The sequence below is a fragment of the Volvox carteri genome (genome assembly GCF_000143455.1).
Source record: "Volvox carteri f. nagariensis unplaced genomic scaffold VOLCAscaffold_9, whole genome shotgun sequence".
NCBI classification, from domain to species: Eukaryota; Viridiplantae; Chlorophyta; class Chlorophyceae; order Chlamydomonadales; family Volvocaceae; genus Volvox; species Volvox carteri.
This window is the reverse complement of record NW_003307552.1, coordinates 986,383-1,011,868: the sequence shown is the minus strand read 5'-3', so window position 1 is coordinate 1,011,868 and position 25,486 is coordinate 986,383. Positions and strand designations below refer to the sequence as shown.

At 60.1% G+C, this 25,486-nt stretch overlaps 3 protein-coding genes across 3 annotated transcripts; 2 read left to right on the top strand and 1 right to left on the bottom strand.

The window, feature by feature from the left end:
• Positions 1-161: 161 nt before the first annotated feature.
• Positions 162-4,751, bottom strand: VOLCADRAFT_103810 (uncharacterized protein; the record flags this gene model as incomplete). The annotated part of the gene is made up of 11 exons (XM_002948142.1): positions 4,562-4,751; positions 4,346-4,458; positions 4,182-4,272; positions 4,001-4,081; positions 3,815-3,910; positions 3,302-3,562; positions 2,680-2,781; positions 2,094-2,228; positions 1,241-1,550; positions 876-1,018; positions 162-386 (listed from the first exon to the last, which is right to left on the bottom strand). Exons 1-11 carry the CDS (start codon positions 4,715-4,717, stop codon positions 162-164), a joined length of 1,713 nt encoding a protein of 570 aa, XP_002948188.1. The 5' UTR covers positions 4,718-4,751.
• Positions 4,752-5,353: 602 nt separating this feature from the next.
• VOLCADRAFT_116771 (uncharacterized protein) lies at positions 5,354-6,317 on the top strand (the record flags this gene model as incomplete). Its single annotated transcript, XM_002948283.1, has 4 exons — positions 5,354-5,433; positions 5,467-5,521; positions 5,611-5,802; positions 6,225-6,317. Coding segments are annotated over 4 exons (420 nt in total), but the record flags the coding sequence as incomplete, so codon positions are not given.
• Positions 6,318-6,825: 508 nt separating this feature from the next.
• On the top strand, positions 6,826-24,800 carry VOLCADRAFT_116770 (uncharacterized protein; the record flags this gene model as incomplete). The annotated part of the gene is made up of 26 exons (XM_002948282.1): positions 6,826-6,924; positions 7,271-7,470; positions 7,806-7,868; positions 8,715-8,806; positions 8,888-8,949; positions 9,739-10,043; positions 10,897-10,967; positions 11,691-11,856; positions 12,075-12,186; positions 12,489-12,601; positions 12,892-13,556; positions 13,975-14,975; positions 15,456-15,613; positions 16,231-16,450; positions 16,747-17,352; positions 17,866-17,976; positions 18,016-18,102; positions 18,414-18,524; positions 18,969-19,172; positions 19,573-19,777; positions 19,916-20,082; positions 20,595-20,783; positions 21,128-21,269; positions 21,985-22,143; positions 24,042-24,061; positions 24,672-24,800. Coding segments are annotated over 26 exons (5,457 nt in total), but the record flags the coding sequence as incomplete, so codon positions are not given.
• Positions 24,801-25,486: the final 686 nt, after the last annotated feature.

The following is a 25,486-nucleotide window of genomic DNA, read 5'->3' as shown; positions in this document are numbered from 1 at the left end:
GGCAGGCCCTGCCGCAGCCACCTTTTTACGCAACCGCCGCCAAGTCGCCGTCACTCCTGCTGCATTCGTCGACAAGGTACTGCCCCAGCAAAACCACCACTGCCCCCGCACCCTTTGCTCCAGCCATATAACGTCTCCATTACCACCGTCCGCTGCCGCTCTTACTGCCCTGACGACGTCTGCATACCCAGTGCGTTCATGCCGTGCAGCAGTGCCAGAATTTCATGGCTGCTGATCAGGCCCCCCCCCGCCAGCTCCGCCAGCTCGTTGCTGTCCTCCAGCTGCACCCGCGCCGCGCGGGGCCCGCCCAGGTCGCCCTCCTGCTCCTTGCACAGCTGCCCCAACACACCGCCCTCGCTCACGAAGTCCGACCACTGGGGGTCCATCTGGAAGGGGGAAAGATGAAACATGCAGATACGAGTTAGATGTGTGATGATGAGAAGCCTGGTCGTGGGCAGGCCGTGTCGCTCCCGAAGAAGCTATTGGAATGGTATGGTGGGCAGGCGGGCAGCGTAACGCCTGGGTAAAGGTAAAGCAGTGCTAGGGAGAATATCGTCGTGTTTAGGAATGCATAATTACGATTCAGCCAAGGGTTGCGTTACGTGATGTTTAGCGCCTGCGCGGTCGGTTTTGTGCAGCCTCAGCGCGACACCGAGCTAACCTCAGTTAAGGATAGCTCGATGTCGCGCTGAGGCTGCACAAAATCAGATGCCTTGTTCATGTGGCGATGGCTACCGAGGCACGTTATTCGCCACTGCCCCTCCAATGCAAGCCCAGTTCCATGATCGTTGCAACACCCTCTACCCTTCGTCGAAGAAAGTAATAACTAGCATCGTCGCATGGCTGTCTCGCAAGCCGGCACCCGGAAGACACACCAGCAGCAGCCGTCGCACGTTTATGTTGAGAATGGAGTCGCGGTTGGCTTCATCGCAGCAGGCCCGTAGCACCTTGCACGCCTCCAGCACAAAACCCACCAACGGGTCGCGCCGACCGCTCGGAATGCCCAGCGATGGTGACGCTGCCGGGACACGATCAGCGAGGGGGTTAGGCATAGGACCCGCAAAAATCCAACACATGAACCATTGGTCCATTGCCACAAAAGATAAATCGTCACAGCGCGCAGTGCACCATCGAGGCAACGCCAGAGCGATTCATGAACCCCAGCATAACCCCGCTACCATCCCAGCCGCCTTCGTCGCGGGCCCCTGCCCTCCCCGCCCCATCCGGGTCCCCTCCGCACCAAGATGCGCGAGCTGCTGCTGCAAGCTGCCGCACGGCTCCTCGCTACCCTCGCCCGCCGTCAGTCCTGCGCCCATGCCTGCCGTGAAGAGCGGCCCATACAGCGCTGCTACCTTTGATACGCAGCACGAGCGCAGCACGCGCAGCGCGCGCGTATGCAACGCGGAGCACATGGGGTGCGCCAGGCTGAGCGCCAGCACGCGAGGGACCAGCTTCGATGCCGCAACGAGATTGTCCACAGCGGTGTGGTTGGGCGCGAGCAGCATCGACACAATTTCCGTTGCCCACACTCTGTGACTCCCCACAGCAGGCTGTGTAGCGGGGAACAGGGAGGTGTGGTTTCGCTCCCTTGGCAGAACGTAAATACATTGCACGGGGCTTTTGAACTGGGGCCCACAATATGAGTTTCCAAGCAGCTGCAACGTTGTCATTGCGATTTTAAGATGTTTCTGGGATCGTCGCCAATGCCGGCTGCTCATTCGTACGGATCGGAGCAGGTTGCACACGTACGAAATTAGCACAAAAGGCCTCGTCGAGGGCTTTCGCGCAGTAGAGGTCCCTTCCAGGCCGTGTCACTTTAAGAATTGAGGGAATGTAGACAAGGATAATCTTCTGAAATTGGTATAATGGGATAAGATACATTTCTGTGAGGGCTGTTGTGGCCAAGTTATCAACTGACTCATGGTAACAATCGCCCGATGCGCATGTGCGCCATCACGTACAGCATCGCGACCCACATGAAACTCCCCACTTGAGGCTCGGGCGCACAACTGCGTCGCGTCACTCCATGGAACTGTGTCGCCTGTTGCACTGCGCTCCACTCCCGAGCCCCTGCACCGCCCAAAGACACCCACCTGCGCCTCGGACACATACTGCATGGTCACCTGGCGAGGCACCATATCCAGAATCGTACCAAGAGTGTCCAAGTTCATGATGCAGCCCTTGATGTGCGGCCGGGAGCCATCCACTGCAGCGTCCGTGTGGGGGACCTGGTCCAGAGGTGTGGTGGGAAGCGGCCAGCCGAGGAGCGGGTGGCAAGGACGGCGTGAGAGCACGGGAGAACGAAAAGGTCGGGCTGTGGTGTGCCCGAGGATGCGGCAAGATTGCACATGGGTACGCACCCGCGCGGGTAAAGAGAGCTGTCGCCCCGATGATGGCGGCAGTGTCGAGGGTAGTGAGCGTATCGAAATGGTTCGCATCCCACTCAATTCATTTTATAGCAGCACAGGGCGTGGCGGCAGTATGGACCTCCTTGCAGCGGCTGCTACAGCCATAGGTGAAGTTGCTGCCTGGCTACGACAGTATTTTGTCATTTACTACGTGCACGTCTTTCTGTCCCCTTGCAGCGCCTGGTGCACATGTGCGAAATCTATCCCTCGTTTCACAAGCTTAAAAGCTGCCACCGGATGCTGCCCAGCCCTACGTATCTCCTCGCCGCACCTGCAACGTGCCAAGCTCTCGGTTGAGGTGCGCAATAAGCCGCTGCAGCAGCGAGCTGAGTTTGGGTATGCTCGCCGTGCCGGCTGCCACCAGCGCCTTAACCTGCATCCACGTCAGCAAAAATGCCTGAGGTGGATCAGTTCAAGTCGATTTAAGGTCACCGATCGGACTGGATACTAAAGGGACGCTTGCGGGCTTGGGCCACAACGAGCGGTACTTCACGGGCCCTCACCCCGCATTGACCGTGAGCACTGACCGATAGGCAAGCCGGCTTTCCAAATGCCCAACCCTGGCGTCTGTGGGGAATACGTCTCATTTCCGCGCTTTCGCCCAGACGGCAAGGGTGGGTCCGGGCTGGGAATGCCACCTAATGCAATCGTCGGGTCGGCTGACACCTAGCAAATCCTTGTTGACTGATTCCTCGGCCTGCGGTCCTGAGGGCCGCCTGCCCAGATCACGCCCCCACTCAAGTTTGCCAGCAGAACCAGCGGCCCGACATTGAACCCTTCATGGACAGCAAATCGTGTTATTTCCGGGAACCAATCCTCCGGCCTGTAAATATGGCCCAACATGCTGCCCGTGCTCTCCACAAACGCCCAGGAAGCGCTCTACTGCTTCCCACCTCCGACCACAGCTCTTCTGGTGCCAGTCCCCCGTCGCCAAGCGGCCCCTCCTGCTCCCCTTGCCCAGCAGCTGTGTCGTCATCGTCGTCCCCAGTTTGGAAGAACTTTCGAAACATGGGCCCCTTCGTGACCTCCTTCATGCTACTGGCACCGTGTACACCATCCTTGACCCCGGCGGCAGACCCCGTTTTTTCCGGCGCCGGAGGGTTCAACGGCCCAAGCTTAACGACAAGCTGCTTGCGAGCTCTAAAAACTGCTTCCTGCTCAGGCGGAAGGGAATTCGTGTAAGCAAATCAACGTCACGTGGCTTGGGGTTGTGCACAAGGCACGTCTCCCTGGCTTGATCGGCACGATCGAAGAACATAACGCAAGCACCCCATGCAATTAGGGTATTGGATTAGAAAGTGTCCACAACTAAGGAGCGCAACCGGGTGGCGGTGTTTCTTCGCCGGCGGCTGTCAAGTCCTTCCCGTATACCTGCCCCAAAAAGCAGATCACCCGTACCAGCGTACCATAGCCTGGGTCCCTGCTGGAGTGAGGGGATTGTCCCGGAGATCGAGCTCAATCAGCTCGGGAGCACCCGATGCGCTCAGCATGGCAGCCAATGCCTGCGCAGGACACAACATGTGGTGTTGGATGTCGACGGCCCTACCCCCGCAGCTATCTACACCAAGGACGGAAGTCATGCATCGCTTTACCTGGGCGCCTTCGTCCGAGATGTTGTTCCCAGAAAGATCAAGGCAGGTGATACATGAGTTCGTCCGGAGTGCGTCTGCGAGCTGCACACGAAAGGAGACATACACATAGTGAGGAAGTCAAGTGCGGGAAACGGACTGTCGGTCGTCCCCGGTTGAGGGAGGCATGTGTTATCACACACACCTTCTTCGCTTTAGCATCAAAAATGTTGCAGTGGGCCAGCTTGACCCACATTTCCGTGCTGCCACGGCAAGCATCCAAAGCGGCTGCGAACCTGCAAATGGGCACTTGTTACTGTTAACGGAAGGCTTATCAACACGAAACTGGAGTGAGCGATCCATACCGACCTCTTCTCCGCCTCAGCCTTCTGAGCCTTGGTGAGGCCAGGCTGTGCTGCAGGCTGCGGCGCCTGTGCAGCATCACCGACCGTTCCCTGGGACCCCTTGCCCTTCTTCTTCTTCTACATGGAGAAAGATTGCTGCTCCGGATAAGTGCCGGCCAAGGGCGCGCGCATCAGCCGCCCAAACCAACGCTGTTTCGGCTATGCGATGCTGACAGCGCACCTTTTTCTTTTTCTTTTTCTTAGAGCTAGAGTCGACACTGTTAACCGAGCTTTTACTGGAAGTGCTTGCTGCATCGCTGCGCTCCTCGTCAGAGTCCTCCTCGTCGTCCTCCTCAGCGTCATCCTCTGGCCGCTTCTCTGCTTCTTTCTCTGTCATGTTTAACCGTGACCCCAGCTGCTATTAAACCGTCCGATTTGTTCGCGGGCTTAACAGCAGTCAGATAGGCAAGCAAGAGGTTATATCACATGTACATCAGGTAAATATAACTACTCATGTTGTATATGGAGTACAGCGCTGCGGAAATGAGTTGCTACGGAACATGCATCGCTATGCCTGCATCGAGCTCTACGTTGCCGGCTGCACCATCATGTTTGCTACCATTTCATCCAAGTTCATCTTAGATATTTTTGCTTTTGTTCTAATTTATATCATGTAGCCTGCTTTGCATGATGCACTGCGTTGGACTGTCCTCCGGGGTTATGGTGAAGCCGGCCCGTGCTGTGGGCTCACGCCTTGTAGGATCAGGTTATCGGAGCAAGAGGATAGTCCGTTCCCCAGCTACGGGTGCCGGCGGGAATCACAGTACTGCCTGGAGCACCTTAACCGACCGCCTTGTCGCGGCTTCTAGCATACCCTTTTCAATTTTAGTACTCCCACAAGTTGTTCAGGTATGTAGGCTTTACTTATACTCAAGGGTTAACTGGAGCTCTTCGCCCTGGTGGGCCGGGTAGCGTGCTGGCTTACGGAACAATAGATTTAGTTACATTGCGTTTCCTGCAGAATGGAATCAACATGGCATCTGGACATGCATCGGCCTTATCAATTATATCTTGGGAAGGATACCTGTCGGCCATGTTTGGCAACACGCTCATGTGCAGCCACTTCGCTGCCAGCGGCGAACGCAGCGCCGTAAACGTGCAGCTCGTGGGTATTCTTAACAACTTCCTTATCTTGACTCAGGTAATCGGTCACGAGGGGTGGAGGTTTACATCTCAGTTGCATCGCGATACCATCAATTTTGCTGTCGCCGAAACCCTGCCTCCCCGCAGGTAGCATTAGCTGGTTTCATGCCCCTGGCAATCTTCCTCCTAGCAGCTGCCTTCACAGCCATTTCAACTGGAATGAGCTTAACACGGGTACACAAGCTCAGCGGCACGTCGCAAGGCCAAGACGAGAAATTTGGCACCTGGCAGATGTGGCAGCTAGGCTCAGGCTTGGTGGGCATTGCAGTTGTACCACAGGTAGAATCCGGAGTCCGGCCGTGAACTCTCTGTCGTACCCTTCCGCAAGGATGAAGCCCACCCTCGAGCCTGCCCCCTAAATCCCCCTAACCCTAACCCCCCTCTCCTGCACATCAACCTGTGCCCTCAAAAATGGTTCATTGATTGGTTTGTCGGTTTTCCCCTCAGCGGTCATGAGTATTGGATTAGATTGTCGCGGATAGCGCGGTGGCTGCCATGGTACCAGAGTGGCCGGTTCGCCCACTCCAGGGCAGAGTTCTGTGCTCCCTCCCACCGCGCGGGCCCCCCACCGCTTTACGTAGTTTCCCATACCCCATCGTGTAATCCATCCTCTCTATACACCACCACTTCACCATCACTGTCTCACCACCACATGCGACAACCCCACGACCATCGACTCCACAGTGCATCGCTCGCTGCAGGTTCTATACAACACCGTGGCCCCAGCGGCATCGAGCCTCCTGCCTTTCTTCTGCACCTTCCTCGTGCTTGGCGGAATTCTCATCGGTGTCAAGGTGTGTGGTGCTGCATGATGGTGCCAGGGGCGGCCCCGGCAGGTGTAAAAGTTACACCGCTTCGAATGCATGCCTTTGAACAAATCCGGGCCTGGGACGTTTCCCTCGCCAAGAGCAGGTGCCTGGCCGTGTCCTGCCCTGCCCTGCCCTGCCCTGCCCCACCTCCTAAAAGATGGCGGAACGACTGTGGCCCCCAAGCAGAGCCCCCTCCTGGAGTCGTCACCTAGTCGCCTGATGCTGCCCAGCACATTCGCCAACCCTCCACCATCGACCCGGCTACGCAACAGTACATCTAGGGTCGATGTACATGTGCAGGGTTACGCAACGCGGATGTGTCTGGTGGGCAGCATCAGGCAACCGGGTGAAGTCTCCAGGAGGGTGGTCTCACCGCTGGAAGAGCCGCCTTGCTTTGCAGCGATTCTCTAGGCTTGAGTTCACCACACAACCGTCCTCGGGCAGCACTAACGCTTCTGGGTTTTATGCGCGGATGTGGGTCACCTGCACGCAGCTATCTCGGAAGGGCGATGGCGATGCGTCCACGTTGGTGCGGCAGCTGCCGGGCTGGGGCGCCACACTGCTCTTTGCGTTGTCGCCGCTACCGCAGCTGGTGAGTGCCACTGCTGTCGGCAGGGCAAGGGGGGATGGCGGAAGAGGGTAAAGGAACTGAACTCGGGATGGGATGGCGGGGTAGTATCTTGGCCTTGGGGGAGTTGTTCGGCGGCGACCCAGGAGAGAGAACCTGGAGGGCCCAGTGGGGGCCTCCTGTCTAAACCTTATAGCATGACCAGGTCACAGGATACCTCCTGCAAACTGCTGCTCCTGCTGGTGTTTAGGCAGCCGTCCTTAGATCCTTTTCCATCATATCTTTCTCCTACTTTACTCAATTTGTGGTTGAGATGACCGCGCTCGCTTGGTGCTCATTCCCGGTGCTCGTCCTGTACGACGGACTTTAGGTACGGAATTTGTTGGAGCCTCAGAGCCTGGAGGGGCTCTCAGTCGGCACAATGCTGCTGGCGCTGCTGGGCAATGCACTCATGGTTCCTAGGGCCCTGCTGGTGCGGGACGTGGTCTGGCTGAGCGGCACGACGTGGGCGTGCGCCGCAGGATGGGGCCAGCTGTTCAGCATGTTCCGCAGCGTGTCGGCGACCACCGGGTGAGGGGGAAGAGGGGTGCAACAGGTGGAGGTGGAGGGCAGGGGACGGGTCAGGTTAGAAAGGGTTCGTAAGCTTGATGTGAGAGGGTGAGCTGGTGCGGCAGCGCCTGAGATGTCAGGCGGCCGCAGCAGGGTTAGTCACGGGAGCCATCGGCGGAGGCCCTGTTTCCGTTTTTCGGGATGGCAGTCGTGGCGTTGAAGGGCAGCATAGTAGTAGAACTGTCGATGCACCTCAAGGACTGGGCACAATCCGCTGTACGCCGGTCTGACGGTTCGTCGTCCCTTCCAGTTCGCTGAAAAGCCCATGCTTCCGCTTGTGTGCGGCCCCGTGTCAGGTTGAGATTTTTGGACCCGTGGGTCTTCTTCACGGTTACAGCCGCCCTGGTGGTGTATGCGGGGTATGTGCTTGCTGAGCATCGGAAAGCGCAACAGGAAGGCGGGGGCCCACAGCTGCGGACTACGTAGTGTAGGGTTGTGGTGATGGGCGGCTCTACGCTATAGGCTTGGCAGGGCTTACGAAGCTGCGAGAGGGCGGCCCAGGGCCCGGGAGGTACGTTTCTTGCCATGCAAAGTTGGGAATAAATTAAGGAACATGTGAACGTGCGTGACATGGGACTTGCGGGGCGTCGTGGCGAGCAGCAGGCGCTGATGATTCCGGATGTTAGCAGGAAGGATTGCCCAGGAAGTTTTGTTGGCCATTTTGCAAAGTTGGTTGGTGGCCTTCGGGCCGCTAGTCCCACAGGCTGGTGTGCTGGGAAGGCGGTTGGCTCCACCAGGGCGGTGCCGATGGTACTCTAGGGAGCTAGCTGTTGGAGCGAGAGTGAACCATACCGCCATGGCTCGGCTGTTATCTATTAATTGCATTAACTCGTTGATGCGGCCTTTGTCGTTGAAGGCAATTTGCTTTGCTTTGCCTGCATAATTTGTTGATGATGGTCGTGCGGATGTGTGTCGGAAGTCGAGTATGTCGAAAATCTAGCTTTCTATGGCAGCAGCAGCTTGGTGCTATTGTTTTGCATTACACATTCATAGCCTGAGACCTATGTAAAATCCTTATTATGGCTTCAAAATACATGTCGCTGCGGATAGGGAACACTAATGGAAGACGTACAACAGGAGCGGAAGCTTGGTCCACTACACAAACTTTTTATACTTTTTCTAACGTATGGCATCCATCTCGTTTGTGGGTCCTGAGAATTGTGGTGATGTAGAAAGCCACTGTGCCCCATGGGTAACAACTACAGTACAACCTATTTAGAAGAGACGCCTCCTTGGGAGGAGTACATTGCCCAAGCATGGAGATCAGAGCGCTGTCGAGAGTTGGACCGGTTAGGAGGTGCGTGCCTGGGTCACCAGCGACATCCTTTGTCTTGTGCACTCAGCGCATCCAGAGCACCTAAATTGCTTTGCCTGGCAGGTCTCAACCGACCTGCTATTGCTCGTGGTCAAAGCTTTACGGCAAAGCTCCAGTTTCTCGCGGTACGTCTTCGCAAACGCACATGTTCGGGTCTACCCACGTCAATTGACTGACAAGACCGCATTATCCTTGTAATGCACGGCAAAACTTACATGTTTCTGGACGTTCGGTGTGCAGGAGCAAGTAAAAAAGCAGGGAGATGTCATGCAGGTTGGTGCGGCAAATTCTCCAGTTTGGAATGCGCATCGGAAGGTGGTGGGAAATAGAAGGGACTTGAGCATATTATTAATTACGCGTGTCCCAAGGCACTGCCGAAATTGTCCCGGGCTGACCAGACCCGATAGCAAATGGATAGTTAGCCGAACGCTACTGCACCCTCTTGGCTGGTGGCCACAACATGGGGAAGATATATTACCCGTTACTTTGTACGCTAGTATGTCCTCGTGCTTAAGGCGGAAGCGTTTTGCTGTCGTACTGTGCCGGTGGCGCTGTCAGTACTGGGCGCTACCCCGCAAAGCGCAATGTTCCATGTCCCGATTTCTTAACCTGTCAGCCGTTTGCGACTCTGCCAGGGGGGAGGCATTATTTCCCTCGTCTTCTAATAGATGCCCCCGCTCTTATGGTTTAGGATCCGTTGCCATGCTCCTGTATGAGAGTGTGTGGCCTGCGCTGTTGCCCCCACCCCCCGGGGCCCGCAAAGCTCCCCTGATACCCCACGGACCACCAGAGCTTTGCGCCCTCGTCCTGGAACCCGTGCTGCCCCGCCCGCCGCAATAATGGCTCCTTCCTTCGCCGTACGCGTTCCCCACCGCATCTACCAACCCGCCCCCCTTCCTCCTCCCCCATTCCAGGAGATGCTCCTCCCCCAGGCCGCGCCGAAGGAGGAAGCCAAATACACGGGCTTCACTCTCGCCACGGAAAAACGCGCCTACGAACGCATGCTACAGGAGCAGGAGCGCGAACGCGCAGCACACCTGGCAAAGCTGGCGGCGGCAGCAGCGGCAGCAGCGGCGGCGGCGGCGGAGGGGGCTGACGCGGCGGAAAGCGACGCCGCTGCTGATATCGCTGCCGCCGTCGCTGCCGCCGCCGCCGCTGCGGCGGCGCCGGGGCCAGGCGCGGTAGTGGCTGCGGGGCAGGCGAAGCCTAGCGAGCGGGGGTGGGTAGCTGGGCGGTTGCGTCGCGCCATGGGCAGGGGAGACTATATCGCGTTTGTAGCGATGTATGTCCTGTTGGAAAATGACAGTTGCAGTTTGTTTTATCATTATGTGTGTTGAATGGCGGTAGGCGCGGCGCGCATGTCTATACGGGTACGTGAGAGATGGGGGGCGCGTGCGTGAGACCACCTGGTGCCGTACAGGCGTCACAACCCACAGGAGGGCGGGAAAACCCGGGAGGACCGGGGGCACCGGCAGGGGAGGAGGACGTGCGCGTCGTGTGTTTGTAAAACACATTGCTGTGTTTGTACGTGTCTAATCCTGTGCATCTGAGCTGTGGTCTTGCGTCTGTGCGGGTTTGTCTTCTTCCGTCTTCCTGTCTGTCTGTATGTTCGATTGATATGTTCGAATTTTGCTTTTAGAAAGTTTAAAGGCAAGGCGACGCTGACCGATCTTCCTGGTAGATAAGCTGGTAGATAGCGAGTCCGCCGGGGACCGCGGTACTTAACGCAGCGAGGGGGACGACGAGGCTCCCGGCTTTTAGAGTTCAGCTGTGAAGCCAGGCAGCGGCAGATGGGACCTCACCCAGGAGGGTGTGGAGGGTGTGGGGGGTGTGGAGGGTTCGGAGGGTGTGGAGGGTGTGAAGGGTTCGGAGGGTGTGGAGGGTGTGGAGGGTTCGGAGGCTGTGGAGGGTTCGGAGGGTGTGGAGGAGCACGCGCTGCTGCCTACGCCTCCGCTGCCACTCCCTCCCCCACCTTTGCTGTGGTTAATGCTTTGAGCGTGTCTGCAATCGTCTGTTTGGGTTTTCTACCGCATAAATCCCGCCCCTTGATGCTGGTGCTGCTGGTGCTGCAGGTCCACGCCCCTGCCCTCCCCCAAGCCGCTCCCCTCCTCAGAGGGGCGGTCCAGAGCCCGGAGGCCCCAGGGTGGGTCTTACCTTCCCCCCAGCACACATACACACACACATATCTCCACCCCTGCAATATGTTTGAATCGCTCGCCGTGATATAATGCATATGCATTCATATTATATAAAATATACATGTAGATGTAGATGTAGATGTAGATGTAGATGTAGATGTAGATGTAGATGTAGATGTAGATGTAGATGTAGATGTAGATGTAGATGTATCCATTTTCCACACGGCAATGGCTCGCAACGTGTCTCTGGACGTTTTGAGAGGTACAGGTCGTGTGGGGACGGGCTCTCTGCTCGTCCCCGTCGCATCCAAGCATCCCCGCAATACCGGATGCACTCGCACACGCCAGTCGCCAAGTCAGCTACATCCTCCCCCCGCTTTGGAGGTCTCCAGGACAACCCTACCTACCCCACACGGGCCCACCTCGTCGCGGCTCGGAGGCACAACCTTCCAAAACCCAGCTCGTCCCCCTGCTGCAACCACCACCGGTGTCCGTTTTCCTTGTTGCTTGACCCTCCACCTCCTCCGCCGCCCTCACCCCGGGGCCACCTCCGGATGTGTTCCCTCCGCTACCTGACCCCGCACCCGCCTCTTTAGCGTACTCGTTATCATTTCTTCATCACCCCCCAGCACACAGACAAACACCGTTCCAACGGTTGTCGTTAGGGTCTTTTTTACTCCCCTTCATATCGAGTTCCCCTCCATTGCATCCTGCACCCCCCTCCGCAGTCGGCGGCGGCACCTTGACCGCCGCTGCCCACACCTTATCCGCCCAAGGTTACCCCATCGCCCCGTGGCGACTGAGGCTGTGGCTGGCCAGGAAGCGCGTCATGATCATAGTGCTCACAGTGCTGCGGTTGCGGCGCGGCAAAATGCGGCGACGATACGGCAATAAGTAAGGGGGCGAAGTTGGGGGGGTGTTACGGTGGGGGATTAAGGTGTTGTAGAGGTCGGAATTTGTATCTTTTGACTCTTCCTTCGCATTATGTAGTGCAACCCCCTCACCCCCTCAACCCCTCATTCCCTCAACCCCAAACCCAAACACCACCGTGTGCCCCGCCCTCCGGCTCCGGTCAATCACCTGTGCTTCGTCGTACCCCTCCGGGGCCCCAGGCTGGACAACCTGGGGTTCATGATCCACCGCGTCCTGGCGGATGACGTGGGCCGGTTCGTGGAGGAGCAGCGCAAGTACTCCAGCACGAAGGAGGAGCTGGAGGGGGCCAAGGTGGGCCGGAAGAGAGGGGGGGAGGGGACCCGCCGGGGGCTGGGACACGTCGGAACGATGTGCAGTTGGGTTGGAAAGAGTCCTGGGCCGACGAGCGTGCTGGCGGGTCCATGCGTCCATCCCCTTACACCTCTGCCTCTGCCTCTGCCTCTGCTCGAGCCCCCAGTGGGTTGTTAGGGCGTGGGGTGCGGGGAAATGTGGGCATTAGGTTCCCTCACCTCACCTCACCGCACCGCACCTCCCACCTTGCTTCTTGCCTACGAACCCCTCCCCCCCTCCCCCTCCCCCCCTCCCCCTCACAGCAAGCCCTCCACGAGATGCTGTGTCGTAACAGCACCGGTCCGCTCCAGGGCGGGGCCGGAGGGCCCCTCGCGGAGGACTCCTCCTGGCCGCCAGGGGCCCCCACCACCACCGGGTGAGACGTGGGGGCGGGGGGTGGGGGGCCCCTGAGGAAGGGGCTGACGGACCCGGACGGCGTGTAGACGGGTTTTCACGGTGGTGTGTTCTTTGCGGGTGCGCTTTGGCCAATGGTGATGTTTTAGTGGTGGTATTGGTATTACTTGGTTGTACAATTATCGGTTGTATCCGTGTAACTTGAGTGTCGGGTGGGGCGAAGCTGATGGCTCACTCCGGCGCCAAACCTCATTCCGAGCTGCCATGTCATTATTGTTGTCTTTGTATTGTGTACCTGTACCTGTCGTACAGGTCTATCTCGCGGCAAGGCAGCATGGCCCGGGTGCCCTCCCTCTCAGCCACCGTCGCAAACACGCTCGCGCCATCGCCGGGCGGGGGGGGCGGCGCCGCCGCCGCCGTCGTCGGGCCTCGTGCCTCCACCACCCTCTCCACTGGCCGCGCCAACTCCCGCACCCGCGCCTCAGACAGCGGCGCCATCACGGCCGCGCTCCATAGCGCCGGCGTCTCTCCGTTGCGCACACAGCACAATCAACACCTCCACCATCACAGCCACCTCAGCGGCGGCGTGGGGGCCCCGGCGACAGGGCCATTGCTGTCGCCCAGCGGCTCTCTCACCCACCAGCAGCAGCCGCAGACGCTAGGCGTGGCGGGTAACGGCCCACCGCGGCTTAGTGCGACGGGGATAATGCAGCGTCTATTTGGAGGCGGCGGCGGAGGTGGAGGCGGCGGAGGCGGCGGCGGCGGCGGCTGGGACGACAGCGGGTCTGTGTTGGCGCAGTGTCCTGTGAGCCCCCTGCTGGGTGCAACTAGCAGCAGCAGCCCGCGGTCCAGTTTTAATAGCGGGCTGGGAGGTTTTTTGGCGGCAGGAGGTGGCGGAGGCGGAAAAATGCGGCGGACCAGCACTCCAGGGGGACTTGGGTCGCCTTGCAGCAAGGACAGCCCGCTGACCAGCAGAGGTGAGTACGGCATTGTGTTTGTATGTATGTGTGTGGGGAAGCGGGAGGTAAGTAGGTAGGTAGGTAGGAAGATAGGAAGGGTTGCGGGTCGTGGACTGGTGATGAGGGTCCGTCACTCTCACTGCTCACGGCGAAGGCCGTACGGCAGCTGTGTGTGCCCACACCGCTATGGCGTCTGGCCCAGACGGCCGCCTGCGGGCGTATACACAAACACATTCCCCTACCCACACACCGCCCTTCGGCTGGTTAAAGGTTTGTCCGCGGCCTCCCGCAGCCGTCCCAATCGCTTTCCACAACCCCCGCAACCTTACTTCATCACATTTCCGTACCTGTCGTAACACCTCCCGTAACACATCTCCCCTGTTTAAACCCTCCTCCCCCCCCCTTCCCCCCCTCCTCCCTCCTCCTCCTCCCGCAGAGCCCTCTATCACCTATCAGTGCCAGCAGCCAGGTACTCCCCCACACACACTGCCGTCCAGCCCCAGCGGCCGCCGCTCCGTAGCCGTGATACCCCCCACACCCACCTCCGTCACCGCTCAGCTAGCGGGGACAACTGCGGCCGCCGCCGCCGCCGCCGCCTCTATGTCGGGCGGCCTCAGCTCTATGGCGGCGCGGCGCTTCAACAGCCGCAGCAGCCCCACCGCCAACGGACCCACGGGTCATTCCCCTGGCCTGGTGACCACCGGCGCCGCCGGGCCTCTGCAGGCGCGGGTTTCCGTCACCAGCGCCGTCGCCGCGAAGCACGGGCAGATCATGCAGGCCCAGACGCAGATTGAGGCTGAATCTAGTAATCTGAAAAAGTCCTCGCAGATGCTGTCCATGTACGTCAATCGCGCGAATGCGGCTTGGGCAGAGGCGCAGTCGTGGAGCACGGTGGACGCGTCGGCGCCGGGGGAGCTGGAGGCGTTTTGTTACAGCGAGCAGTACAGGATTTATCACGCGGATCTTATACGGCGCTTACGGCAGGGCTCGATCTGTATGCAGATCTTCGCGGGAGATGATTTTTTGACGGGTACGGAGAAGCGGCCCGGGTCGTCTTTCGGATTGGGTGTCGGGTTGTCTGGCGGCAGTGGCGGCGCACACCAGACAGTGACGGTGCCGTCGCCCCCGACAACGCCGCACGACAGCGGCGGCGGCGGCGCCGCCGCCGCCGCCGCAAATGGAAAGCACGGCAACGGTCACGTGAATGCGAACGGCAGGTCGCGGCAGCTGTCGCATTTTGACAGCGGTGGCAGTGCATCGGGTGCCGGCGGCGGCAGTGGGTCATCGTCGGGCAGTGGCGCGGCGACGGCGGGGGCCCCGCTGACGTCCCTGTTGACGCTGCGGCGGCGTCAGCAACACGACCTGTGGACCTCCGACCCGTGGGATCTCATTGACCGCTTACGGCCGGGCATCATGCCGCAGACCGACCGAATACAGGTACAGTCGTACGGCACAGTACGGCACCATCAGCATCAGCATCACCATCACCATCACCATCACCGGCATCATTCGTTGTGAACCGCATTTCCCCGCCCATCCCCACACCTTAGCTTTCGGCCCATATTGCTTTGGACCTAAAGCTTTGTTAGGTGTTTTGTATACACCCTGCCGATGACCAGTCCGATGTCCCTTAGAAACCCCAAAAGCTCCCGCTGGGCCCTCCCCCCTCCGACCGCGTCTTCCTAGGCTTTTCCCTTCCCCTCCCTCATCCCGGCCTCCGCAACAGCCCACCCGCCGGGTGCATGTAATCTTCCTCCACAGCCAATGGATCACCTCTCACCTCACCCCACCATCATACCCGGAAAACACTATACCCTGAAAAATGAAAAAAAACGATCGAACACCGGAACCCCCGATCGAACCCCGTGTCCCGCGCTTTCCCCCACCCGGACCTCTCCTCCGCCCCTTCCTGTTCAGGGCCCCTCCCTGGGTGCCCGCATTCTGTGTCAGCTGGTGTTGGCAGTGGAGCAGCTCGCGGGGGCTGAGGCCAAGTCGGTGATGCCCGTGCTGCTGCACATCAACGAGGAGCAGATGGAGGAGGTGGTGCAGGAGCTCTGGTCGTACAGGTTCTTCGGGTGAGCCAGAACCTGCGCTCCGGGATCTGCTCGCCGGCGGCTGCACGGCGGTGCGCCGCCCGGCCATCCGGACACACGACGTGAAGGAGCGAAACAAAGACGAACCTCCCTGCAGGCGCACAAACCCAAATCACACCGTGCGTGTGATGTACATACGTACAAATACACACACACGCGGACGCACATGCACGTATGATCACGCTTTGCAGCCACCTTCTGGCCAATCAACTTCACACACTCACACATGCTACGAACATCATCCCTTGGTGCTCAATCGATCTCTTCCGGCCCAGATCCCAGGTCCCAGATCCCACCCGTGTTTGAAAACCTCTGACCCGTCCGACCTCCCTGCCTCCACAACCCAATCCTTCCTGTGCTGTGTTAGCCTACCCGCCTACCCACCTACCAATGTAACTACTGGTCGGTAACTTCTTACAATTTCCTGATGCAGTATGATGTATGTATATCTGTCTGTCTATTTCCTGCGGAGTGGTATCCGTATATCTCTTGGAGTATCAGCTCCACCACTCGTGTGTGTTTCGTCTTACCCCCTCCAAGCAACCTGGTGACTTGCCCTGCCCACCGCAACCCCCCGGGTTTCCCTGCTCGCTGCGCAGCCTGAAGCGCGACAACGTCATCTTGGTGGCGTCGCCCTTGCACAGCGGCTACCGCTTCAACCACGAGCTCAAGGTGTTTGAGAAGGACTACGGCAGCCCCGTGGCCCCCCTGGGCTCGGGCTACAGCCTGCTGCAGATGACTTGGGCGGGAGAGGCGTTCATAGTGGGGTCGGAGGGGGCGCCCGAGATGCTGGACACGCCCGCGCTGACCATGCTGCTGGTGGGTGGGTGGGGGGTGGGGGGGTGGGGGGTTGGGGCTGGGGGGTTGGGGTTGGGGGTCTTGCGGGAAAAAGGGGGGACTTAGAGGATACCTTATCGGCGGTATCTTGTTTCCATTGCTGTGTGCGTGTTGTCACTGGTGCAAGAGCGAACAGCGGTTACATCGTACTGTTAGGAGCTACTGCTACTGCTACTGTTACTGCTACTGCTACTGCCGCTGCGCTTCATTCCTTATCCCCTCGTCCTTATTTCCCCCCCTCCTCCTCAACCCCGCCGTCCCGCCTCCCTGTCCCCCAGGAGCGCAAGGTGGAGTGGCTGGTAGCTCGTCGCGCCCGGGACCTGGCCCTGCTTTCACGTGACGCCATCCTGGACGTGCCCATGCTGGCCTACTGCATGGCCCTCAAGGAGCGCTCCGGAATCGGGGCAGCGGGCGGCATGTCGGCGCCCATCGCCGCCGCCGGGGGGTCCGCGGGCCGCGCCAACATCCTCATGGAGGTCACGTACGCGGAGAGCCTGGTGGACGCACGCGCGCTGGACTCCTTTGTCATGACGCGCGTCGGCCCGAGCGGCAGCGGCGCCGCCGCCGCCGCCGCCGACGGCAGCGGCGTCGGCAGCGTCGGCAGTAGCAGCCAGCTGTCGCTGCAGCTGTCGACCCGTGTGTCAGCCGGCGCGCAGACAGCGCCATCGCCGTCTGCTGGCAGCGGCACCGCACCTAGTCCGAACGGGGAGCAGCGCAATAATGCCCAGGCGTACGGGTACCTGTATTACGGGTACGGCATGAATGTACAGCACCATACGGTGCCGGATGTGGCGTCGGCGGTGATAGAGCTACGGCTCGGGGAGCTTGGCACCCCCAAGATGATCGAGTCCCTCAACCACCTGCGGGGATTCCGGGACGGCCAGGTGCGGGGTCAGGAGGGGAGGGGAGGGGAGGGGTGGGGGGGGAGCTGGGGGGCCGTATACGCGTGGGTGATGTAGGCGGGTGGCGCGGGTGTGGAGTTCCCGGTAGTGGGACATCATACGGGGCTGCATCAAACGCATGTCGCATGAGATGTGCATACGGTGCCCCGTGTTTTACAGTTATGTGGTATGGTGTCCTCCAGTGCTTCCGCCTCCTGCCTTTGGTGGCGGTGTGTGGGGGGTGCCTCCTCCTCCTCCTCCTCCTCCTCCTGACGTCTCCGCCCTCATCTGGGAGATACCATACCTGTGGTCGCCAAAGTCCCCTTCCCTTCCTCTCCTCCCTTCCCTTTCCTTCCCTTCCTTTCCCATCCCGCCGTGGGCTGTAGTTAATGTACGATAACACTTGCATGCACGTATCCACGTGGGTGTATCCACGCCCGCATCCAACCCTACTAACGTCCCCCTCCCTCCCCCCGTCCCCCCGTCCCCCCGTCCCGCCATCTTCCTGCCCGGCAGGTCCCCGTGGGCCTAGGTCGCTACATGCTCCACGTGCCATCCCTCCCGGTGCTGCTCCCTAACGCCTCCGCGCTGCGGCCCAAGCTGGCCCTGGCGGAGGAGCTGGTGCGGGTGAGTCTGGACCTGGGGGACATCACGGCGGCACCCAAGGCCCGTACCCTGGCCGTACATGCGCGGGTCAGCCCGGGAGTGCTGCTCACCGCGGACGACCTGGAGAAGGTCATTCCGCTGCTGCAGGTGCGGCCGAGGGGGGGGAGGAGGGAGGAGGGGGGGCTAGGGGTGGGGGGGTGGAGGGGGGGATGGCGGGGGATGTAAAGTGCGGGAGAAGGTTCGTGTGGTTTGGTGAACTGAGGTGAGGTGCCGTGCGTATGGAACACGAGAGCAGCTTTAGGGGATGGGGGGGGTCAAGTTTGCCGCGGCCTTCTTCCCTTTTGCGCCCATCCTCTGCGCGTTGAGTTCGCCTTATTTGGGTCTGAAATGTTCCCTTCCACATGAAGCCCCGCCCATGCCCGCCTTCCTCTCTACCTCCCTCTCTACCTGCCGTACAGGCCCAGGACCACGACCTGGCCTTCCGCGACATGCTGGTGGCCAATCGCTCCGAGTCGCAGAACCTCAACTTCGTGGCCTCTCAGGCTTTGTCAAGCAAGTCGGGCGGGCAGGTGAGAGGTAGACACCGGGCAGAGGGGGGGGGAAGGGGCAGCCTTACTGCTCCTTCATGTCCGGATTGTTCGTTTGCTGCTGCTGCTGCCGATGATGTTGATGATGATGATGATGACAATATTCCTGGTTGTGCTGTCCTCTTCAGGGCGGATCTCACCTCGCATGGCAATATCTTCCCCGGATGCATGAAGGCGGCCACATCGGCCGCATCCCTCCGTCCCTCATTTGGTTGATTCCTCCGCTGTCCGCATCTCGTCGCACGGTCAGCACTCCTTCCTCACAGCCACCCCTCTCAACCCCCCACTTACCCCCCCGTCGCGACTACCACGTCTACCTGCCGGACATAACCCCACCCCGGCCCTGCTCTCCCTTTCCGTCCCCCCTCCCTTTCGCCACATCCCGCGCCGGCTCATTCTCCTCCCTCCCTCCCCGTGGTCCCCCAGGTGATTGTGGTGTTCGTGGTGAACAACCGGGTGTCGGCTGCGGCTGTAGACGCCGCCGGTCTGGTCGCCCGCCCCGGTCGCGACCGGCTGCACCTCGTGACGTGTGTGAGCAACAGCCTCCAGCGCGCGGATGCGGAAGAGCTGTTGCGGGTCTTTCAGAAGCGGCTGCTCAAGAGCATGGTGGACACGTGCGTGGAGGTGCTGGTGAGTGATAGGAGGGGGAGGGGGAGGGGGAGGGGGAGGGGGAGGGGCTAGCCCCTTGAGGTGGACTCTGCTCACTCGGGGGTTTGTACGGGAGTACGGAGCACAGAGTACGGAGATGTTACCTCCGCGGGAGCTTTTGGGGAGGGTGATGGGTCAGGATAGAAACGGGCCCCGTCCAAGGACCGCAATGATGTATGTATGATGTATGTATGATGTATGTATGATGTATGTATGATGTATGTATGATGTATGTATGATGTATGTATGATGTATGTATGATGTATGTATGATGTATGTATGATGTATGTATGATGTATGTATGATTCTAAGTACGGTGTATGAATGTATGAATGTATGTACGTGCGTACGTGAATGTGTGTGTGTGTGTTGCCGGTTGCAGGTTCGCGGCATGTGGGGTTTGTTAGACATCATGGATAACTACGTGACGGCAGTGGAGGCGCAGATGGTGGTGATGGGGTCCGAGCACCTCACATCAAATGACTTCAACTACGTCATCGGCTCCATCACCCTCTCAGCAATCAAGCGCCTGCACGTGCCCGTCATGGTGGTGACGGCAAACTCCAGATGCAACATCGCCATCGGAGGTGACTGGACGCCGCCGGGCAGCCTAGCTGCAGGAGGAGTCGCAACCGCAGGGGGCTCGCGGGGGCCCGGCGGGGAGAAGCTCAGCGGCGGCGGCGCCGGAGGAGCACCCGGCGGCGGCCCCGGCGGCGGCGGTGGAGGCGCCTCCGGGGCCGCCGCCGGTGGTCCTGGGCGTGCGGGCAATCCTGGCGGCGCGCTGCGGTGTCTGTCGCTGGTTGAGAACCACGCTCGCAACATGTTGGCGTTTTTGTGCACCAGGTTGCTCGACATGAAGAGGGGCGACAGGCTGCTGCTGGCGCAGATCCTGGTGGGTTGCGCATTGGGGTGCGTGGTTGTGTCGTTGTGTGTTACGTGGGGGAGGTGGGGGAGTTAAGGGGAGATGGCTGCGTGTGGCGGTAGGGCTGTGTGAGTGTGTAGGTACGTAAGCTCAATGGGCTGTATAGTGCCATAACAACGCGTCAGCGCCATGCAGAGCAGTGTGGCTATGAAACCCGAAAGATGCTCTAGCACACCGGAGCGACCTCCTTAACTGGCCGGCATTTTTACAGGTCGTACCAGCACGCACAACCAACTCTTCTGAGCTCACAGAAATCTCGGTTTTGTATCGTTATACTCTCAGAAAACCTTCAGGATAATATAGGATATATATACCAGGGGACAAACCCGCGTGCGTGGGAATAGCTATTTGGCCTGAAGGCCACCCTCCATCCCCTGCTCTTAACACACACTCACGCCACCCTCCTGTACCCCAGAACCCCCCTGTACCCCCCAACCCTAAGCTACCTGTTACCCCCCTGTACCCCCTCCCCCCCGCGGCAGCCCACCCGCCACCTCACTCGCCAACAGGCCGCCTCCATGCGCCGCTCCCTGGACAACTTCAACCTCCTGGCCTCCGGTCACGGCTTCTCGGTCAACCGGGTGCTATCCCTGGAGGGACCTCTGGATGAGGTGCTGGCGGAGGCGGTGGGGGTGCAGCAGATCCAGGTGCTGGCGCTGGCGCTGCCGCAGGTGCGTGGGTACAGGGAAGAGGGAGCAGGGGGAGTGAGGAGGGTGCTGCCGCTGCGGCGGCAGGGACTGTGTGCATAGCAGGCGTAGCCACGTCACGCGCCCCCACAGGGCCCCCTTGCACCCCCCCCCTCATTTAACAACCCCTTCAGCAACCCCACCTTCACATCCGGATCAGAAGTCCGTCTTGCTATCAACACCACCTCAACCCCTACATCGTTGGAGGATTTGTAAAGATGAAATCCTCAACTCCCTTCTCCTTACCTTTGCACGTGTATATGTGTATGTATGCATGTATGCATGCATGTGTGTCCTTTCATCTTTCTGTCCCTCATCCCCAACCCCAGGGCCTGAAGACCCTGCCACCCGCCCTGGTCAACTTAATTCGCTCCAGCCGCGGGGTGACGCTGGTGTACAAGGAGCCTCTGGGGGCCGCACAGCATCAGCAGCAGCATCAGCAGCAGCAGGTGGTATCCAGGGGGCCGTTCGGTCAGGGCGGGGGCGGGGGCGCCGCTGCAGCGGCCTCAGCGCTGTCTGTGTCCGCCTCCTGGCCCCACACGAGCACCGGGCTGGGCATGGCCGGCGCCACCATCAGCGGAGCGCTCGGCTGATGGAAGCGCACTACTGGAGAAGTAGCGGCTGGCTTGCGGCTGTCCCGCTACATCTACCTGGCTGGCTGGCTGGGTGGCTGGCTGGCTGGCTGGCTGGCTGGCTGGCTGGCTGGCTGGCTGGCTGGCAGGCTGGCTGGCTGGCAGGCTGGCTGGCTGGCTGGCTGGCTGGGTACATCCCGCCTGCAGGGTGCGTCCTTGCTCTCTCGTGTGTGAGCGTGTGCGTTTTGGTGTGTTCGTGTGTGGGGGGGAGGGTTTGTTCGCCATTCGGTGGATCGGTGGCGGCTTGGGGGTTCCCTGTCTGGCGCTGTCTAAGTCCTGAAATGGGCTCCTGCTCCGCGTGAAGGGGGGGAGGTGAGGGGAGGTGGGTGTTCAGCACAGGGGAGGAGGGATATGCAACCACCCCGCCACCGCCGCTTTGGGAGCTGTTTGGGTCGGTCAGGGCAGGGCAGGGCAGGGCAGCAGTGAGCGCTGAATTTGGGTCGGGTGGGGTGAGGGAGTCTTGAGGTGTGCGAGTCGAGCGGGGAGAGGTAACGGGTGAATTTGTCCTCGACGGCCGAGGAGGGATTCCTTCCCCTCACGGCGACGTCTCACAGCCTCCGCGAAAGTGGGTGCGGGTGCTCGGGGTGTCGAGTGCTCGTACGGTGATGGGCGGCCGCCGTGGAGGCGACTGGAGGAAGGAGCTGCGGGGCAGTGGTTGGGGTGTCGGGCCGCCGCCAGGGCGGAGCGGCACGAAGCGGAGTGCGGAGCGGCAGGTGGGGCGGCTGCCCTCCCTGCCGTCTTGGCGGTGCAGGGCCATCAGGACCGCACAGTTAGTTGCCCGAGTGGGGAGGGGCCGGCTCAAGGGAGGCCGCATGTGCGCGGGTTTGGTAAGCCTGGGTAGTAGAGCCCTGTGGGGATACGGGTGGAAGGTTGGAACGGCTGCCCGGCTGGCTGGTTGGCCGGGTGCAGATGTTGATGCTGTTTTTGGTATTCATCATCACGCGAACGTCCATCTGATCCAAGCACCTACCTCGCCACCGCACACACACACAGACACAGACACACACACGAACACAGCGAGACATAGGGAGAACTCCAGGGATGGCGGCGCTGTGTTGCACTGTTAACGAAAACGGATTATGCGGTGCCAAGTTTGTGGACGGGTGGGGCAGGGGGGGGGAGTGAGGGACAATAGGAAGCTTCCAGCCTGTCCGGAGGAAAGGGGAGGTCGGTGTGGGGGTTTGTCGGTGCTGTCTGCAGCCTTTCTTTTCGTGTTGCGGCGGCGGCAGCGGCGCTGGCGGTACGTAGTGTTCATCCCCCGACATACATGCACACACACCCACACATACATACATGTGTACACGCGGCTACACGCACGTTTCTTCGGTTCCGCCCCTACACCGGCTTAGGACTAGTTTTCCCCCGGGGTTCCTCCCAGGGCGCGCCTCCTAGGGGGGCTCTTTAACCCGCAGCCCTTCAGCTTCTTCACCGTCCTCCCGCCCGGTGTGACTCCTCATTGGGGGTGTTCCTGTCCCCATGTGTTGCAAAACGATGAACGCCATGCGTCGTTTTTGCATCGGCGTTATTGGCTTGGCGGTATGATGCTGCGTAATGCGGTGCGGTGCGGCGCCCTTAGAAGACCGCGAACGGCGTGGTGACCCGTATTTATGGTGCTGCAGTGTTTTGTACGGAGGAAATGCATCGTTCATGGTTTAGTACGGCAGAGCGGTGGCTTGATCAAAGCTCCTGGCGTGGTGGCGGCTGGCGGAGGTAGCGAACGGGAATAATTGCAAGATTGCATCTTGACGGGTGGTGGATCTACCACCTAGTGCCCTCCTACAGGGTGCGGTGGTGGGACGAGAGCCCCTTCTCCATGCATCTCTAGGCTGCTCAGCAAGCAGCAGCAGCAGTAGTACTATTGTTAGCGGCAGTAGTCGTAGGAGCAGCAACAACAGCAGGAGCATGGCGCTCTAACCACCTGGCTACTCCAGGGCTTTCGCATGCGTTTGCAACACACTCAGACATGCAGACACACACACACACACACGCACACGCACACACACACACACACACGCACACACACACGCACACACACACGCACACACGCACACACGCACACACACAAAATCAAGTATCACGTCACATCACAAGCACATCATGCAATTCACGCGACCACCGCGTGCACGCTCTTTGCCACGCAGGCCACATCACATCACATCACATCACATCACATCGCACACTCGCACACACTCGTACACACTCGTACGGACTCACGTAGGATGCACGATGTTCGTATTGCATGATGCATGATGTTCAGACGGGAACAGGCCGGGGATTGAGCCCCACGGGGGTTGGGAGGTGTGCTTTGGCGGGCGGTGACGAGGGCCGGCGGTTAAAAAAGTGTGATGGCTGCGCCCACCGTCTTAACTCCTGGGACGTATTATGGTTGGCCCGATGGGGATGGCGCGGCGTCCTGCCGTGGGCGGGTCGTGGTCGTGGTCGTACAGGCCCCTATTTGGGTTGCTGTTGGCTGCCGGGCAATCCGGGGGCCAGCGGGCGGGTATTAGGGTCGTGTGATCAGCGCAGTGTGGCACTGGAGACCGCCCGACGGTGCGTTGCCCGGCACAGTGCAGCACGCTTGTGCTCGTGTATGTGTGTGTATGTCCCCTAGTTGCAGCGGCTGCAGCTGCGGTGAGCAGCCGGGGGTTGGGTGTGGCGGCCGGCTGCCGCCGCTCCCGGCCGCGGCTGCTCCGCGGCGTTGGTGTTGTCTGGTGCCCAGTGTGGTGTGGTGTGGTGTGGTGTGGTGTGGTGTGGTGTGGTGTGGTGTGGTGTGGTGTGGTGTGGTGTGGTGTGGTGTGGTGTGGTGTGGTGGTGTGGTGTGGTGTGGTGTGGTGTGGTGTGGTGTGGTGTGGTGTGGTGTGGTGTGGTGTGGTGTGGTGTGGTGTAAGGCTCTCTATGGGGATGAGGGGGGTGTACTACGGGGGTCGGAGACCAGCCGTGTGGGGGCCCCTGTGTTGCGGCGTGCGGCGGTGGACACTTAGGGTGGAATGTTGAGGGTTCTGGAGCCTGGGGGGCCGTGCCTTGGTGTACCACATGTGTATTACATGCCTCATGTCGAAGCGTGGTGTGTCGGCGGCGCAGCGGCCAGCGTCGTTTGTTCGCCACTCGCTGCGGAGTGCAGACCCACATAAGTGTACGGAGGGTTGATGCTGCGATAGCTCCACGGCTGTGTTGACCGTACAGATGAATGCCGTGTCGTATGGTCGCTATGGCCATTGCCGTGCCGTGCTCTGCCGTGCAGGGCAGGGCAGGGCAACTGAAAGCGGAAAAGGCGTTTCGTCGTCGCCAGCGGAGCTGTCCGGAGTTCGGGTCTCGGGCTCTGCGGATTGGGGCGATTGTGACGCGCGGATCGAAGGTGGTGCAGAGGTGAACTGGAGGCTGTCATTAGCAGACTGGGTTGGAGGATGGGACAGGGGAGGACGAGGGAGGAGACGAGGGGTACTTCCCGCTGGCGATTGTGGTGGTGGTGGCGGTGGTGGTGGCGGTGGTGATGGTGATAGCATCTCGACGTGTCACGTGAATGGCATGCGACCGTCGCATGGGTCGATGTTTTGGCCCCAATGTGCGGCGGTAGGACGGTTATCCATTGGATATTCCATAGCTTCGGTGAACCTAAATTAAGCCGAGGAAATTTCCAGAGCTCCCAAATCCCTGACTTCTGCATCGCTTTGTTGCTTCAACGGAAATGCGCCGACCGGTGCTGCTTAGTGCGAAACTTTAGCGCCTGGGCACTGGCTAGACTTTCCCAGCATTGCTGGGAAGGGGATCTTGCGAGCGAGCGCGAACGCGGCTGCTTCGGGCGGAGCTTAGATTAGCAGGGGTGGCTTAGCAAAGCCACCTCGTGTGTTTCGTTTGTATGCAGGTGTGCTATGCGCTGTGTGTGGCCGTCGCCTCATTGCAAAGACCTCATTGCATTCTTCCTGTCCTGGCGGAGCAAGGCACCTGCTGTGCCGGTATGTTGAATGGCTAGATTTGCGGCCAACGCTTTGCGGCCGGCCGTACCCTCGATCCGGACGCAGCAAGTGCAGTGCTTCGCGAGGAGGAGCTTATTCATTG